Source organism: Triticum dicoccoides, chromosome 2A (genome assembly GCF_002162155.2).
Source record: "Triticum dicoccoides isolate Atlit2015 ecotype Zavitan chromosome 2A, WEW_v2.0, whole genome shotgun sequence".
NCBI lineage: Eukaryota > Viridiplantae > Streptophyta > Magnoliopsida > Poales > Poaceae > Triticum > Triticum dicoccoides.
This window is the reverse complement of record NC_041382.1, coordinates 752,588,625-752,604,390: the sequence shown is the minus strand read 5'-3', so window position 1 is coordinate 752,604,390 and position 15,766 is coordinate 752,588,625. Positions and strand designations below refer to the sequence as shown.

At 46.5% G+C, this 15,766-nt stretch overlaps 1 protein-coding gene across 1 annotated transcript; it reads right to left on the bottom strand.

Annotated features, from left to right (window-relative positions):
• Positions 1-4,813: 4,813 nt before the first annotated feature.
• On the bottom strand, positions 4,814-9,256 carry LOC119352279 (receptor-like serine/threonine-protein kinase SD1-8). Its single transcript, XM_037618966.1, has 7 exons — positions 7,951-9,256; positions 6,669-6,779; positions 6,434-6,558; positions 6,034-6,250; positions 5,644-5,881; positions 5,402-5,537; positions 4,814-5,248 (listed from the first exon to the last, which is right to left on the bottom strand). Exons 1-7 carry the CDS (start codon positions 9,254-9,256, stop codon positions 4,937-4,939), a joined length of 2,445 nt encoding a protein of 814 aa, XP_037474863.1. The 3' UTR covers positions 4,814-4,936.
• Between the last annotated feature and the right edge of the window lie 6,510 nt (positions 9,257-15,766).

The window sequence follows — 15,766 nt, the reverse complement described above, 5'->3', positions numbered from 1 at the left end:
TTTAGCAAGAAAAGTTAGGTATATGAGATTTTATGATCTAATCAAAATATTACTATATAGAACTACCTACTTTATTTTAGTAAGAACATATGTTTCACCTATATATGAACATATGTTAGATATTAATGTCAAATGTTAGATGAATTAGATATAAATTATATGTTAGATATATATTTAATTTAGTTATATGAGATTAGTAAGAACATATGTTTCACCTATATATGAACTAGTTAGTTGAATTAGTTGAGCTACTTTATTTAGGTATATTTTTCGTAAGTGCTTAGTTGAATTAGTTGAATTAATTAGTTGAATTAATTAGTTGAACTAGTTGAATTAACAGAATTAGTTGAATTAATAGAACTAATAAGTGTTTAATGTTTCACCTATGAACATAGGAATGTCGTCTGACGACGAACACGGTTTCATTATGTGTGAATACTGCGAAGACCAGCGCGGCCTGTGCGGCAGAAATTTTCTAGTTGATGATAGACGCTTCACCATCAAGCTAGATGAGAACTTTGAAGTGGATACAGTAAGTCATAACGACAAGTCTTTTTTCATAATTAAGCATGACTTATGCTTCATTTGCTTCAACTTTTAATTTTAATTTTTCACTATTCTAGTAGCGTATCCTCTGCCATGCAAGAATTTTTGTCTTGGATAAGATAGGTTTCAGTCCTAACGAAACTATGGAGGTAAAAAGAGTTTACTTGAAGACCGAGCATGGTTATACCTTCAACGTCAAATTATACAATGCAGACACATACACCTATTTTGAATGCAAAACTTGGCAAACACTATGCAAGGCTTATGCATTTGAGCCTAATATGGTTATCACCTTTGATATTCATCCGGAAGATGATATTGAAGGTAATAGAGACATCTGGGTCGATGTGCAGACGCCTCCAGTTCTACCATTATGTGAGTTTCTCAACCATATTTATGTCTTCGATATGAGATTATTTGAACCAGTTGAATTAATAGATCTCAATTTATATTGACAGCTTATTTCCAATCAAGCAAACATGTCCGGTGTTTGGTAGACAGGACCGTCCACTGTCCCGGGGCTAAACTAAACTGCGAGGAGACAAGTCATTACGTTTCATGACTTGAGGATCTTGATGCTGTCAAGACAAATTATTTTCCTGCACTTAAAAATGTTAGTACTCAAAACGTGCGACCAATAGTGTTCGTACTAAACTACGGTCACATATATTAAGGAAAGATGGTAAGATTTCTACTATTTCTCCTCAGTGCATCTTTTGCATACATTATTTTTTAAGCTAAACTTCATTGCTAAGTATGTTACTATATGATGTTCTTCAACAAGGGACTCCCGATGAATGTTGTGCCTGATTGGATCGAGACTAAAGGTACCATGAATATTGTTAGCTTACGGCCAAGATATCCTACAATGCACTTTAGTGCATTCAGGATCTCTAATAGCGATGAATGCTTAATAGTAAAAGACTGAAGCAAAATTGTGAACGATCGCAGAGAAGTACTAGGGGGCAGCAATCAGAAGCGCAACCCACGATTAGGAGACAAGTTCATCTACATGCTCCAATATGATGAATCAGGAAAGCTATACATGTTCTATGCTATTTTACCTGAGATAGAGCAGCATGAGTGATTAATTAGCTAGTTCATGCTCTTAGTACTAGTCCTCTCATGTCCGTGTTCTTCGTCCTGAACTTAATCTCAAAGAGTGATTTTGTTTTGTGGTGTTATGAACGCTTATAATATCATTACCATGTTGAACTCGATGATATCTTTGCTTCTGGTACAAGTGAATGTTTCTTCTTTAAGCTAGTGTTGGTGATGATATATATGATGCAAGAGTTTTTATATTAATATGATGATGATGATGATGATGATGATGAGTTATTATATCATTTATATGAAAGAAACCGCAGATTAGTTTCAACTGGATGGATTCTAGCTAAGTGATCAAGTATATGCCATATCCATATTACCTTGATCACTTAATTAGGTGATCAAGTATATATAATATGGATATGACATATACTTGATGACTTAGCTAGGATCCACATGCATCCAGTCAAACTAATCTGCGATACATTCACCTAATGATTTAACAACTCATTATAATGTAAAACAATCACTAAATTAAATTAAAAACACAAAATTAAAGTAAAAATAAAAAATAAAACCAAAACACACCCAAACATTTAGTACCGGTTGGTGTTACCAACCGGTACTAATGTCCTACGTGCCCACGGAGCTGGCTCGTGCCACGTGATTGCCCTTTAGCACCGGTTCATGCTGAACCGGTACTAAGGGGGGGGGGGCTTTAGTGCCCACACTTTAGTGCCGGTTACCGAACCGGCACTAAAGGGCCTTACGAACCGGTGCTATTGCTCGGTTCTGCACTAGTGTCTCTTTGTCCCATTTATGCAGTTCCACATGAACTGAATCAACTTTTTGTTTGAACGGACCGAGGCCTAACAGCGACGCCTTCATCCAAGCCGTTCGGACCACCTCCTCGACTGTTTCCTCCTTAAGCCATCTTCCCTCAAATCTCCTCATTGAGCTAGGAGACCGGTTGGCCTGTGCATATTGGTCAGTATCAATCACCAACGGCCGATGGTTAGATTTAGTCATCTCCCCGTTAATGACCCCCGCATGAGGGAAAAGTTGACTCCATGTTGAGTTACAAATTGCTCGATCAAGCCTTTCCTTGATCGGTCCTCTGCTCCACGTATAAACGTCCCCCATCGCTCCCATATCCTCCAGCTCACAATCAGAAAGAGCGTCTCTGAATGCTTGCATGGATCGTTGCTCTCTAGCTGCTCCACCTTCCTTCTCATGCATAAATAGTATCTCATTAAAATCTCCAAATGCTATCCATGGTTCATCTCTCAGTTGGTGCAGTGCACGCAAGTACTCCCATGATTTATGTTTATTTTCTTTTGCCGGCTCACCATAGAAGCCTGTACACCTCCATTTTCTCGCGTCATCTATTGTTACATCAATGAAGTTTGCAGTTGCCCCATGTTTTGTGACAGACACTCCGTTTCTCCACATCATCAGTAAGCCTCCCGCCCTACCACCACTCGGGTTAACCAGCCTCTCCTGGCACCCTAGCTTTCTCATCAACCGTTCGGCCCTTGCGTCAGACAAATGAGTTTTTGATAGAAATAACACATCTGGTTTGTAGCACTTCTGAACATCCAGGAGTGCTCTACCTGCCCGGGACTGACGCGTCCCGCGGCAGTTCCACCCTAGGAGAATCATTGGGCGTGGCGGTCCTCCTCCTGGGAGGCCGCCAATGTTGCCAAGTTCATGTCCATACTATGATCTGCTTTGCGCCGTTTCGAATCTTGTGATGTACTGTCTTGCTCTTCCCCCCGTCCTCCGTCTCAGTTCCTCTTCCAGAAATTATTCCATCTTCTCCTTTGCCCTGTGTCAGGGCCAGCTAGTTCCCCTTCCCCTTCTCTGTGAATTCGAGCCTTCTCTTGAGGGCACTCGAAGTTTGCGAGTGATCATCCGTATATTTCAAAGGGCTACTCTCCGAGTTGCTCAAATCATCCTTCTCCTTCCTCCCTCCACTAGGTTCTGGGCCTGCCGCAAAACCACCCCTACCACCTCCTCCCATTCTACTACCCCCTCCTCTGCCATTTAAGCCAGCCTGCCAGCTCTGATCCTCCCTTCTGAACTCAGGCGCAATCAAGGTTATAGGATAGATAATGGCCGACTCCTCATGCACCCCATTACCATGTTCTTTTGCCACATGACCCACAAAGCCACAAACCCCACAAAACCATGACATATTTTCATACTCAAACGGAAAATACACCTTCTTCATCCTCAGAGTTAGACTAGCACATCTTGTAAGGGGTTTGCGTACATCCAATGTTATGCGTACTCTGATGCCCCCGCCCTGGCCCTTCACGGTTCGTTCATCAACTCTTTCCACAGTACCTGCCTTCATTGCCAACTGACGAGCAATATTCGCACTCCTCATCTTCTCCTTCAGTCCCATCACCCTCACCCACACCTGGTACGTATTCAGCTCCACTTCGCCTGGTTTGGACCATCCATCATATGGAGCAAGCAACACCAGGCAGTTTCGGAAGATCCAAGGCCCGTCCTGCATGACTCTTTCCCAATCCGCCAAGCAAGCAATCTGTACAGAGAACAAGTTATCTTCTGTGGCTCTGAATTCTACTTCCTGTGCAAGATTCCACGCTGATCTCATTGTTCCATAGAAGGCCCCGTGACTGAATTTTCTTGATGTGTGAACCCGGGCTAGCGCCATGAATTCTGCATCCTTCTCTAGCTCCTCGAAGTCTTCCTCTAGTACCACATCTTCTTCCTCTTCTTCCCTGAGATTCAGGTACCTCAACTTCTCATCTAGTGATTCCTCCCGGTCTGATCTACTCCCTTCAGCTACCTCCGCCGCCTCCACCTCCGCTTCCACTTCCAATCCCCCCGCCATCGTGTCCTTGCCGCCGCCAACTCTCGAGGTAGATGAGTTTACCCTCGACATCGCCCCTCGCCTCCCTAGGGTTTGGTTCCTCCCCTAGATGATCTCCTACTATATTGCCAGATGCCTCGCCTGGGATCAGGATCGCCCGAGAGTCCGATCCACTCATGACCCTAGAAGGGTACGTGATCTCCTCGGTCGCCGCCATGGAGAGAGAGAAACCCTAGAAGGGTACGAGACGTATTTTCCTTTGCTACCCTAAGTGGGATGGGCTATTTAGTCCCACTTGATCCCACCTCCACCTACAGCCTGAGTCCATCCACTCATGACATAGTAACATCAGTCACAAGGAAAGACCGACATTTTTATAGAAAGCTTAAGAACTTATTATGTACCGCGCGTACCCAAAAAGACCACGGAACAAAGACCTAGAATTTTAGTTAAATCGGTTGCTAACAAGGAGGCAACAGCTGGTCCGACCCGGTCCTACGTCAAATCAATCGTAGTTGGGATCAAGAGTTCGGTCTCGAGCCCATGTGATGAATCTGAAGCCACAAATCCTTCGCAATCCAATGGTGGCCTTCTTCTTGGCCGATCGATTTGCGATGTCATGCTCGTCAACATGGAAACAACGGAGGACATGGTCGGCCTGTCACAGGGAGTTTCCTGGACGCAGAGGAGCCCAATCTGGATGCATCGTGTCAGCTTGGACAAGAGCTCGGGCTCAGACTCGAAGAGTGGCACCATTGTTGTGTCCAGAAGTTCTGCGATCATGTTCATCTCCCACAATCCCCAGGCCTGCAATAGGAGATTCGCGAACTACCGTAAGATTATATGTGGATAATCTTTTATAACATGTTTATGCTTGATGCTTCATCTCAAGAAGAAAAGGAATTATGTGTATCGACCAATTATAAGGTGCAGATGCATTTGTGAGATAGTAGCACTTACATGCGAAAGGAGGCCTTGCATGCCACCGTTCCTTCGCCGCCCACTGAGTGTCTCCAAGAGAATAACTCCGAAACTATAGACGTCACACTTAAGTGTCATGTTCCCTTGCCGCGCATACTCCGGTGCTGCATACCCCCTTCAAGAAACTCAATAATATCAGGATATATGTATTGAGTTGATTCCACTCAATTTGAATGGAGAAACAAAGATCCTATTGGGGATGCTTGCATTTTTTTACTTACGGTGAAACTACAATTGTTTGATCAGGCCCGATCTGATCCACAGCGAACAACTTGGCAGTTCCAAAGTCTGCAATTTTAGGCTTCCATTCATCATCTAGCAGAATGTTGCCTGGCTTGAGATCCCTATGGATAACATTGTCACCGGATCCTCCGTGTAGGTATGCAATGCCATGCGCAATCCCTTGGATTAATTCCAGTCTCCTTGCGCAGTTCAGTGAGGCGCGAAGGTTAACATTGCCTGTCAATGTCAAATATGCATTCATTAGATACAAACATATGAGAGAAAACTTGAGGAGCTTCCCCACCATATATATGGTGGTCCTGTTGGTATTCCTACATGAGAAAGTAGCAACTTGAGAAAACACTTTTGTTCCAGCAAGTAGCGAGTACCGAAAATGTGGACGTTTAGGCTCTTGTTCTGCATGTATTCGTAGATGAGTATCCGCTCCTTGCCTTCGTTGCAGTAGGCAAGGAGACGGACAAGACTACCGTGCCGGAGCCCAGCCATCACCTCCACTTCTCTTGCAAAATCTTTCTTGCCTTTTGTGGTGAGCACCGACTGCTTAAGCCTCTTGACAGCAATTGTTCTTCCTTCAGGCAGCTGCCCCTAATGATTTTGGAGTTTTAGATGTCAGAAATGAATTTGTCAACGGATACTTTTCTATATGGAAATGCCACAACAAACGAAAGAATCATCTGTTTCTTGGAGAGTACAAAACAGACACACCCACACATCATAGCATACACCATCTCATAACCAAAGACATATCTTCGATAGAAAATGACGAACCTTGTAAACGATGCTAAATCCACCCTGGCAGATCATATTGCTTTCTGAGAAATTTCCAGTGACATCCTTTATAATAGCTAGACTAACTAAGGGAACGGCCATGGCATGGCTCTGAGGAATAGCACCTGGCAAGAGCTTATATACATTACAACATTGCATGTAATTAACCATGCATTTCCTTATTTCTGCTTCATGCAAAATAATAGTAAAATTGAGCCACTAGAGCAGAATTTACCTATGATTGTGTGCTTCCTTCTCCACCAAATCGCAAAGACGACCAGTAGAATAATAACAATGGAAGCTAAAGGTATGGCAACGAGTAGAACAGGAAACTTTTTATGGTCATCTGTTATCGTAGCAAAAGAGAAAGATCAGAATGCAACTAAGCACTTATACAGACTTAGAATCCATTACAAATGAAATTTCAAATTGGAATTAATATAGTTATTATTTCAACAATATTTTATGTTGTGGCATCCGAGTGAGCTTACACATAATAAAATACGGCAAATTATATGGGCATGACTAGAAGTAAAAGAGAAACAAAATTTAAAAGCAGATAATATATATTTGTCAAATTTTCTATTTGTTAGGCAGGTGAAAATAAAAATTTGTAATTCTTTTTTTTTGCGATTTTTTTTGTAATTCAACTCTCACAACAATCTTATCAGACTTCCGGATGTGTACAGTACACTGCAATAAATGATCGTGATTCGTGAATGAGTATTTATAATTAAGTCGATCAGTTGAGTGGGTATTGCAAAATCAAAACAATGATTTTTTTTGTCAACTTATTTAAAGAAAATTGTTTGTCCAATACTTCTATGAGGATTGCAAAGTATTCTCTAAGTATTTTAAGAATACTACAGTTTTTTTAGATACCACGGTTTTATTTACTACGACCTGTTTGGCTAACGCCAAAAACTGTGTTATTAAAACTAAAGTATTTACAAAACTGTAGTAATTTCTCTGCATAATAAAAAGAGCCCTAGACCTCTTTTTTTGACAGAGCAAGCGAAAGAAACGAGTTGATCGCTAGATATTCTCAACAAACTCATCTGGCTATCAAGCCGCCGCTCGATCCCCTGTCCTGCGTGTTCCCTAATGCGAATGAGATAGCTAGGCTAGATACGTTGATCATAGAAAGGATCCGAAGCAATCCATAGCTATCCTTTAGAGATCAGCCAAGGTCCGGAGAGGCGATCTCATCTCTCTTAATCACCGCTAAAAGCAATTGCTAGCTACTAGCTACTAATGGATGCACGATCAACAGTTAGCTAGTAAATTTCACAGCATTACGAGGTGTAACTAAACAGGTCCTCTGCATTGTGAATAATTTAAAAACTTTGTTATATTAAAACCATGGTATTTTGTACATGCATGCTAAATTACTGTCGTTTTTGATACTTTGGTTTTTTTAGTACTTTGCTATCAAACAGAGCCTAAATCTAGTCAGTTAACTTTTTGTCAAAGACAACGAAAAAAATGCACGGCGAGTGTAGAGATTCTGTACATACCAAGTTCTGATTTTGACAACCTCAGGTAGAGATTCTGCCCCATGTCAACGAGACGAAGATCAACGATGGCATCCGTCCACATGACGCAGCCGGAACCATCGCCGCCTCCTCTGGTGTCGGCGGCGGCATAGGCCAAGCACGAGCAGTTGGCGAAGCACCTCGCCCTGCACTCCTCCAGCGTGACGCCCATGTCCACCGACGCGTTCTGCGTGTCAGGAAGCTTCACCCCCCGCACCACCGCGAAGCCGTCCGTCGTAGTGCCGCCGGCACAGTCCAGCGCTGCGTGTCTTCTGCAGGTGGTACCCTTCACCTCCTGCGCCGGCGGGGTCGTGGCGGGAGGGCTGCTGAAGCTGAAGCCCTCGACGCAGCCGCAGAACCCCGACGATGCCGCCTCGGGGTCGCAGAGGCCGAACGGCCCGCATCTCCCATACTCGTCGCACGGGTCCCTCGGCCCCTGGAATATGCGAGTCCACGCCCAGCTGCTCGCGTCCCACTCCCACCGCTCCGCCTTGCCGGTGTGGTTCACCACGACGCGGGTCAGCGGCGCGCCGGGCGCGGCGGTGTACCCGTAGGTGGTCTCCCACGGGCTCGTCGTCGCCCGCAGAGGGTACTTGCCCGCGTACGCCGACACCTCCGGGACGCCGTTGAAGTAGAGCCCGTTCCACGGGCCCGTGCGGTACGTCTTGACGTTGCCTCGCCACACGACGAGCTCCGGTAACCCCTCGGTTTCCAGCGTGCGGCGGTAGTCCCCCGGAGCCGGGTCGTCGGCCGAGCGCCACGACGTGAGCTGCCACTCGGCTCCGGTCCAGCGGTTCTTGCCCAGCTTCATGTCAGGTAGCAAGGTGTCCGACGGATGGTCGAACGACTGCCACAGGGAGGCGTCGCTGCTGCCATTGTGTACGACCAGGTTGCCGGACACGAGAAGCTGCGCCACCACCGCAGAAGCGCCGCCGGAGAAGTCTGAAGACCAGACCGTCCGGCGGGAGCCATCTAACAGAACGAGGCTGCCGAGGTCGTTGAGCACCAGCATGCCGGACTTGTCGACCAGAGGTTGGTCGCGGTTGGCAACCCAGCAGACGGCCGTGCCGTTGGACACGGAGAACCATATGCCGAGGTACCTCTTGGTGGACGCCCCGGGAGAGAAGAACCCGAGGGTGAAGGAGCCCCCTGCTGAGACGAGCGTGTCGCCGTCGGTGAGGTTCTGGCCCTTCTCGAGCTTGTCACCAACACCGGCGGCGGCGAAGGTGTGGATCGAAAGGAGGTAGAAGCAGATCAAGAGCAACCGCAGTAGACTGGTCGCCCTCATGCTGCCGGACGCCTCTTGGAGAATGCAATGGATACATGCATGTACTCAAGTTATTAGCTGTTAAATACGAGTAGTATGGTATACTCTGCATGTACTGATAGAGATTGAAATAACTTCTTTTTTCGACGAAACTTGTCAAGATCAGGACAGGAGCACTGTAACTGTATTCTATTTTTGAATTAAGAAGAACTTCTCCTCTTCCCATCTCAAACCAGTAAAATAGGAACGATTCCGCGTCGCGCCTTCGCCATCAAGTGTAGCCAAAAATTTCCAGGAAGTTGCGATCTCTCTTGATTTTCTTCAATTGTAGATGCAAGGTGATGTTAAGGGCATATTCAAATCACATATGTCCGCAGATCGATGGGGACCAATCCTCAAAAACCGATGCTGGCGCTGGTCATCCAGTCGTAGCTGTAAGCATCCGCCTCTTTTTTTAAAGCTCGCAAACACTAAATAACCGCATATCAAATCCTTGTCGGGTGAATCAATGTAGTGCTCGTATATGTACTGCATATCCAAATCCATTTCTTCAAAAAAAAAGGGATAAAAATTAGCACGGGGATTTCACCAAACACTTGTCGGGCGTGATGAGTACCATAGAGGCGGATGGTACCTGTGCGGAGGAAGAGGAGGAGAGGTGTGGACCGACAATGGAGATGAAAGCGGTGTGGGAGCTTGGGTGTAGTGGTGGAGGTCGCGGAGCTCCGGGAAGGGTTTGGCAGGCGGCCTGAGCGGCCTGAAAGGTGGTGCGGCGGTGTCGGCAAGATAGAAAACAAATGTAGAGAAAGAGGAAAGAATAGAGACACCAGGTCCCGAAGGGGTTTTGGGTGGGCCGACGTGTCAGAGTCCTACATGGTTGTTGTTTGTGTTGGAAATATGAGCAAATTACTACGAGATTTAATCCGAATAAACAGAAGATAAATCATGACCACAGCAGCAGAGATTAAACTAATCATGCGAACTAGCATAGCAGATGAACATATCACATCTAGGGCACATACTAGAAGCATGAATTCTACCACGATCTCGAACATGAAGGATAGAATCACATACGGTGCAGCGGGTGCAGCACCGCCGGCGTTGACGTTGTCGCCCATGTCGTCGAGGACGTTGTCGCCCATATCGGGGAAGAAGTCGTCGTTCGCGAAGTCGTCGCTGCCAGCAGTCGCGCGAGTGCGCTCCCCAAAAACCTGATCGCCCCTCTCCCGTACAGGATCACGAAAGGCGGGGTTCCGGAGGCCTACTGTCCCTTCTCGCGGTGCATGCCGGAAGGAGGGATGGAGAAGACTTGCTTGGCGGCGCAATGATCTGGAACGGTGGTGAGAAACCATACGAAGCGGCGGCATAGCTCTGTCCTCGGCTCGGTTCAATCCCGCAACCCGCGGCGCGGCGCGGCGCGGCGCGGCGCGGCACGACGAGCGAGGAGGAGGAGCGCGCGTGTAGGTCTCCTCTTCTCATGCTCATACAAGTGGTAGAAGAGCTCACCTTATAAAGAGGTGCAACTCTCTCTCAACTTCCGGGGTGGGACTAAACTTTAGCCTCACTCACTCCCTCACATGTGTGCATGAATGGGCCAAGAGAATTTCAGAATTTTAGTTGGGCTTTGGGCCAAAGGCCTACTAGCAAAATTCCAACAGTTTGGTCTTCGGCAAGCCCTCTAGTTTGCTTTCGATTTGCGGAAAAAGAAGCTCCGGACCGGCCACCAAACCGTTACAGAATCGCGTTGGATGGAAAAACACGTTTGAACCACATGGTCCGAACGGTTGCAGACGGTTTGAGGGTTCGCTGCGAAGTTGCCCTTATGGTTTAGCCTGCGGTTGACCTTTCAAAAAGGAAAGAAAAAAAGAGAGCAATCCAATCATAGAGTTAAAAAAATTAGATCGGTTCTCCTTTGAACAATATCAATAGTCATTAGACTGGACTAAGGCGACCACCGTGGCCGGCGCATGTGATGTGTCTATTATTTTAGTAAAATGCAGAGCATGTCATCAATCCCAGCGTGATCCCAAGCATGTTGGCAGACGTCATTTTTCAACGTCACGCATGATCGAAACTGCTCTCGATCAAATCATGTAGGAGATTGGTCGGTCATCCAGTAATCTCAAACCAGTTTAAGTACACTTGGGAGAGTCCTTTGTCATTCTTGAAAAAGAACAAGCCTTTTGTCCTTGGACCATGCGTAGCGGCCGGCTAATTTTGGCAAAGATCGACCGAGCCGGGTGTCTTTGGATATTTTCCATGGAGCCGACAGATCATCATAGCACATATCATGTTGCAGTTATCCATTGCTACATGGACCATGATGTGGTCACGTTCAGCTTAGCTTGCATGGTGTTGCAAGGGACCTTGGTCACCTACTGCAACATGGATCATGTTATGATCACCTCCAACTTGCATAATGTTGAAAAACACGAGAGCCTTTGGTCATCCCTTGCAACATGGATCATGTTGCGGTCACCTATTACAAGATGCATCATGTTGCGGTAATCTTCAATTTGCATGACGTTGCAAAACACGTGGGCCTCTGCAATGATAGTGTTGCGGTCTTAGCTGTCAATGCACCCCATGAAGATTTAATGGACGCCTGCAGCAGCTGACTCCTCTCGCAGCAATGCTTCTCGCGCGGAGGAAAGGCTAAGGATTGGGAAGGGAAACAGAGAAGAGGAGGATGCTCTGGGTCATAGCCGGAGGGAACGAAGAGAGGAGAAGACCAACTGCACTGAAGAATTGAGAGAAGAAAAAACAGAGGTCGGATAAGGTGGGTCGAGCGAAAGAAAAGATAAGGATAGACGAGGAAAAGAGGGGCGCATCTGCACAGGCCCACGGGGACACGCATTGCATGGACCTCGCCGCCGAATCGCCTGAGCGACCAATCGGGTGATTGTCAGAGTATCCCTTTGTCCTTTGGTGTTAGCTTCCCTTCAGGACATTTTTTACGTGGTGTTCCACGCTGCACTTTATTTCTTTATTTTTCTTGTCAGTGTCATCACTTGGCTCTAAGCTAAAATTGCACTATGTATCTTTTGCCGCTTTCTTCTGCTTTTTATGTAACTTGTCGGTCTTGTAATTCTTGTTGGTTGCTGAATTTTTTTAAGTTGCCTACTGATGAATTTCTTAATTCAGAGTGGGCTCGACTAAAGCCTTTGTTAATAACCACAATAATTTATTTACTTTAGAAACATAGTACATACACTTAACACTACTTAACACGCACACTCACTCTTATAAACCCACCTACGCCCATCTTAGTCTTATGAATACCTTCGAGAGACTGAGTTGACGGTCTTGAGATTTATAAAATTGTCACAAACACCTTATAGTTGACGTGCACGACATACCACGAAATGAATGTTACCGAAAAGCGTACGATAAATCGTAGAAAATGTGTACACCCACGGCAAGTCTACGTAGTACTTTTTTTTCACAAGGAACCTAATAAAGATTCAAAATAACTATCCTAAAAAAAAATTGAAAATAACTTCTTCTTCTTTGTCGTCATCAGACGAAAGTCAGCAAGAGGGCAGGAGCACCGCACTCATATTGGAAGAACAGAAAATAGAAACCACTCCATTTCGCTGCCAGGAGTAGCCAAATTTCCAGGAAGTTGCAGTGTCAGTTGATTTTTTTCGATTGTACATGTACGGAGCAACCATAGAGTTAAGAAGTGAGCTCAAACGAGTGGTCCTAATTGGAAGAACAAGACAAGTGGTTCGACACTCATTGACTGGACCAAGTCGACCGCCGCATGCGTTATTCCTGAAAAATGCCAAGCAAAGCAAGCATCTGTTGTTATCGCCGTTGGGATTCAAGCATGTCGGCGACGTGATTATAAACGTGACATGTAACTGAAACTACTCTCGATCAAGTCTTGTGGGGGAGGTTGATTGGTAATCGATCAAGTGGACTTGGAAGAGTCCTTGTCAATCTAATTGGGCACATGTATAATTTTGTTCTGATTTTTATTGCCACACCGGTTGAATCTTCTTCGCGATAGTAACGAATCTTTATTGATAGACTACTCATGGTTCTGGTATTTTTATGGAGGTTGTTGCAACCTGCAGCATTTGGATCACAACGAAAAACAGAAGCTCTTAGGGAGTTGACCCAAGTTTTGGTCGTTGGAAAATTAGTGCACTACCATCTCTTGTTCATGGCTATGCTTGGATTTTTGTATGTACTAGTTTTATATTTGTGTTTTTGTGTATTTCTTATAGTTAGCTTTGAGAAGTTGTTGGCCATCAGGTAGACACCAAAATCAAGACTAACTATTGGGCAGTCCATTGAGAAAACATGAAGTCTCTTTCCATGGAAGCTGTGTTCTTTTTATTAGACCCTTGGACAAACTAGCTAAGAGATGATCTCGGCTTGTCTACCTAGTTCAATTCCCTTGGGCAGTGTTGGAAATATGAGCAATTTACCAAATGATTTTACTAACAGAAAATATTAGATAAAGCATGACTAATATAGCCGCGATAAAGCAAGTCATGCAACCTGACGGAGGAAAAGTAAATAGCATTTGCATATATGAACTTGAACTGAACACATCTAGGACAGACACTAGATCATGTTGCATATATGGAGTAGAACCTAACACATGTAGGGCAAATACTAGTACGAGGAACTGTGGCAGGACATCTGACAAAAAGAAGAAGAACACATAGGGGATAGCAGCAGAAGAAGCACTGGACTTGGGGTCGACATCCTCTCCAGCCATGTCGTTGCTGAGGTAGTCGACGTCGGGGAAGAAGTCGTTGTCGGGGAAGTAGTCGTCGGAGTCCGTGATGAAGAAGCCAGTAGTCGCGCAGAGCGCTCCCCAAAAACCTTATCACCCTTCTCCCGTACAGGACTCAAAAAGTGCGGTCTCGGAGGCCTACTGTCCCGACATGCGGTGCACGCCGCAAGCCGGGATGAGGAAGACAGCAGCAGCTCAGAGATGGAACCGATGACGAGGAAAGGAGTAGTTCTGGTGTGTCTCTTTGGGAGGAGCGACCTCCCTTTCATAGGCGCAAGAGAAGGAGGCGAGAGGGCAGCGACGGGAGGCGAAACGAAGAGACGGAGGCGAAGCGAACAGCCAGCAGCCGAAGGGCTGCACCGTTCGCATTCGAACTCCACTTTGCAAAAATCTTTTCAGCTTCCGTGTGACTTTTCGTATACCCGTAGTGCATGGCAAAAATTTAGATATCGGCTCGGCTCATTCCCGCAACCCGCGGCGCGGCGCGGCGGGCGGCAAAGGAGCGCGCATGGATATCCCTCTTGTTCTCATGCTCGTACAAGTGGCGAAAGAACCTTCCTTATAAGGAGGTCCAACTCCCACTAAACTAGCAATGTGAGACTAAACTTTATAGTATCCCCTGCCTTGCACAAATGGGCTAAGTGGGCCTCTAGGATTTATTAGGAATTTGTGAAATAGTTATTGGGCTGTCCAAAATAGACTAAATTCCAGCAGGCAGTGTACAAAGATACAATCTTTTTTCGTCTTGTTCTTCCTTTTTGGTGATGAACAAGTTGTTTTGCTAATTATTCACCACGTTTGCAATTGATCTGCCGCCTAGAATTTTTTCAAGTGTTGACGGTAACATCAGCCGAGCTCGAGACAGTGACGTCGTTGCGAGGGCTAACCAGGACGTTCTCGAAGATGAGGATAGACGACTCACTACGGTGTCGCTGCCGAAGGAGAAGAGAGGGAGAAGGGGTGGGGCATTGAGAGAAAAAAGATGTACGCGTCCTAAGCTGGTGGAGGAAGAAAAGTCTGCATCCACTGGAATTTCATTCCGATGAATCCAACTAGCTTTTCTTTTTACAGGATCCAGTAGGCATGGGTTGATTCCATTGAAACTCAAAAATAAAAGGGCGATGCTAGGCGCCGGTGCGCCGGCTGGACGTTTCGGCCGGTCGCACTCTAGCCATCAGATCGGCCCGTCCCGAGCCATTGGATTCTTATCCAACCAAGTCGTCTTCCTCTTGCGAGCGTGTAACGTGCGTCCTCTTCCTCTCGCGAACCCCATCTCGCCGGCCGCCCGCGTTCCCCCTCGTCGCCGCTCCTCCCTCGCCTGCCCTCCTCGTCCCTGGTCGCCGTCCTCGTCGGCCGTCTTTCCCGGCCGCCCTAGTCGCTGGTCGCCCCAGTCCCAGTCGTCGGCGACCATCCTCTTCACCGGCTTCGCCCCATGCAATAGCCCATCCCTGCGGTTGTAGCGACCCCGCGATGATGATGACGCCGTTTTGCTGCAACCGTAGTAGATTTTTGCTACCACCTGCGATTGAATTTGCTACAACCGGTTTCAGCAAAAAAATCGCCGTGGGGGTGTAGTCTGCCATGGCTGGTTGCAGCTCCGGCGTGGCTGGGTCCGGCGAGGTAGGCAGAGCTCCGATGCATGCGAGGTAGGCGTCGCTGTGGTAGCACCCCGTCGCCCCCAGTTGCAGCATCTCCCGTGGTCACCGCCCCTCGGTCGCCGGCGAGATGGGATGGTCACCGCGCAGAGCCATGGCAGCTTCGAGCGGGGAGGGGAGGCG

Bases quoted from the DNA above. Each gene is read 5' to 3' on its own strand.
- LOC119352279 (XM_037618966.1), bottom strand. From the start codon at position 9,256: ATGAGGGCGACCAGTCTACTGCGGTTGCTCTTGATCTGCTTCTACCTC. The intron at 5,538-5,643 runs GTAAGTAAAAAA...AGTTTCTTGAAG, and splicing joins CAAACAATTGTAGTTTCACC to GGGGTATGCAGCACCGGAGT. The intron at 5,249-5,401 runs GTAAGTGCTACT...CTCCTATTGCAG, and splicing joins TGCAAGGCCTCCTTTCGCAT to GCCTGGGGATTGTGGGAGAT.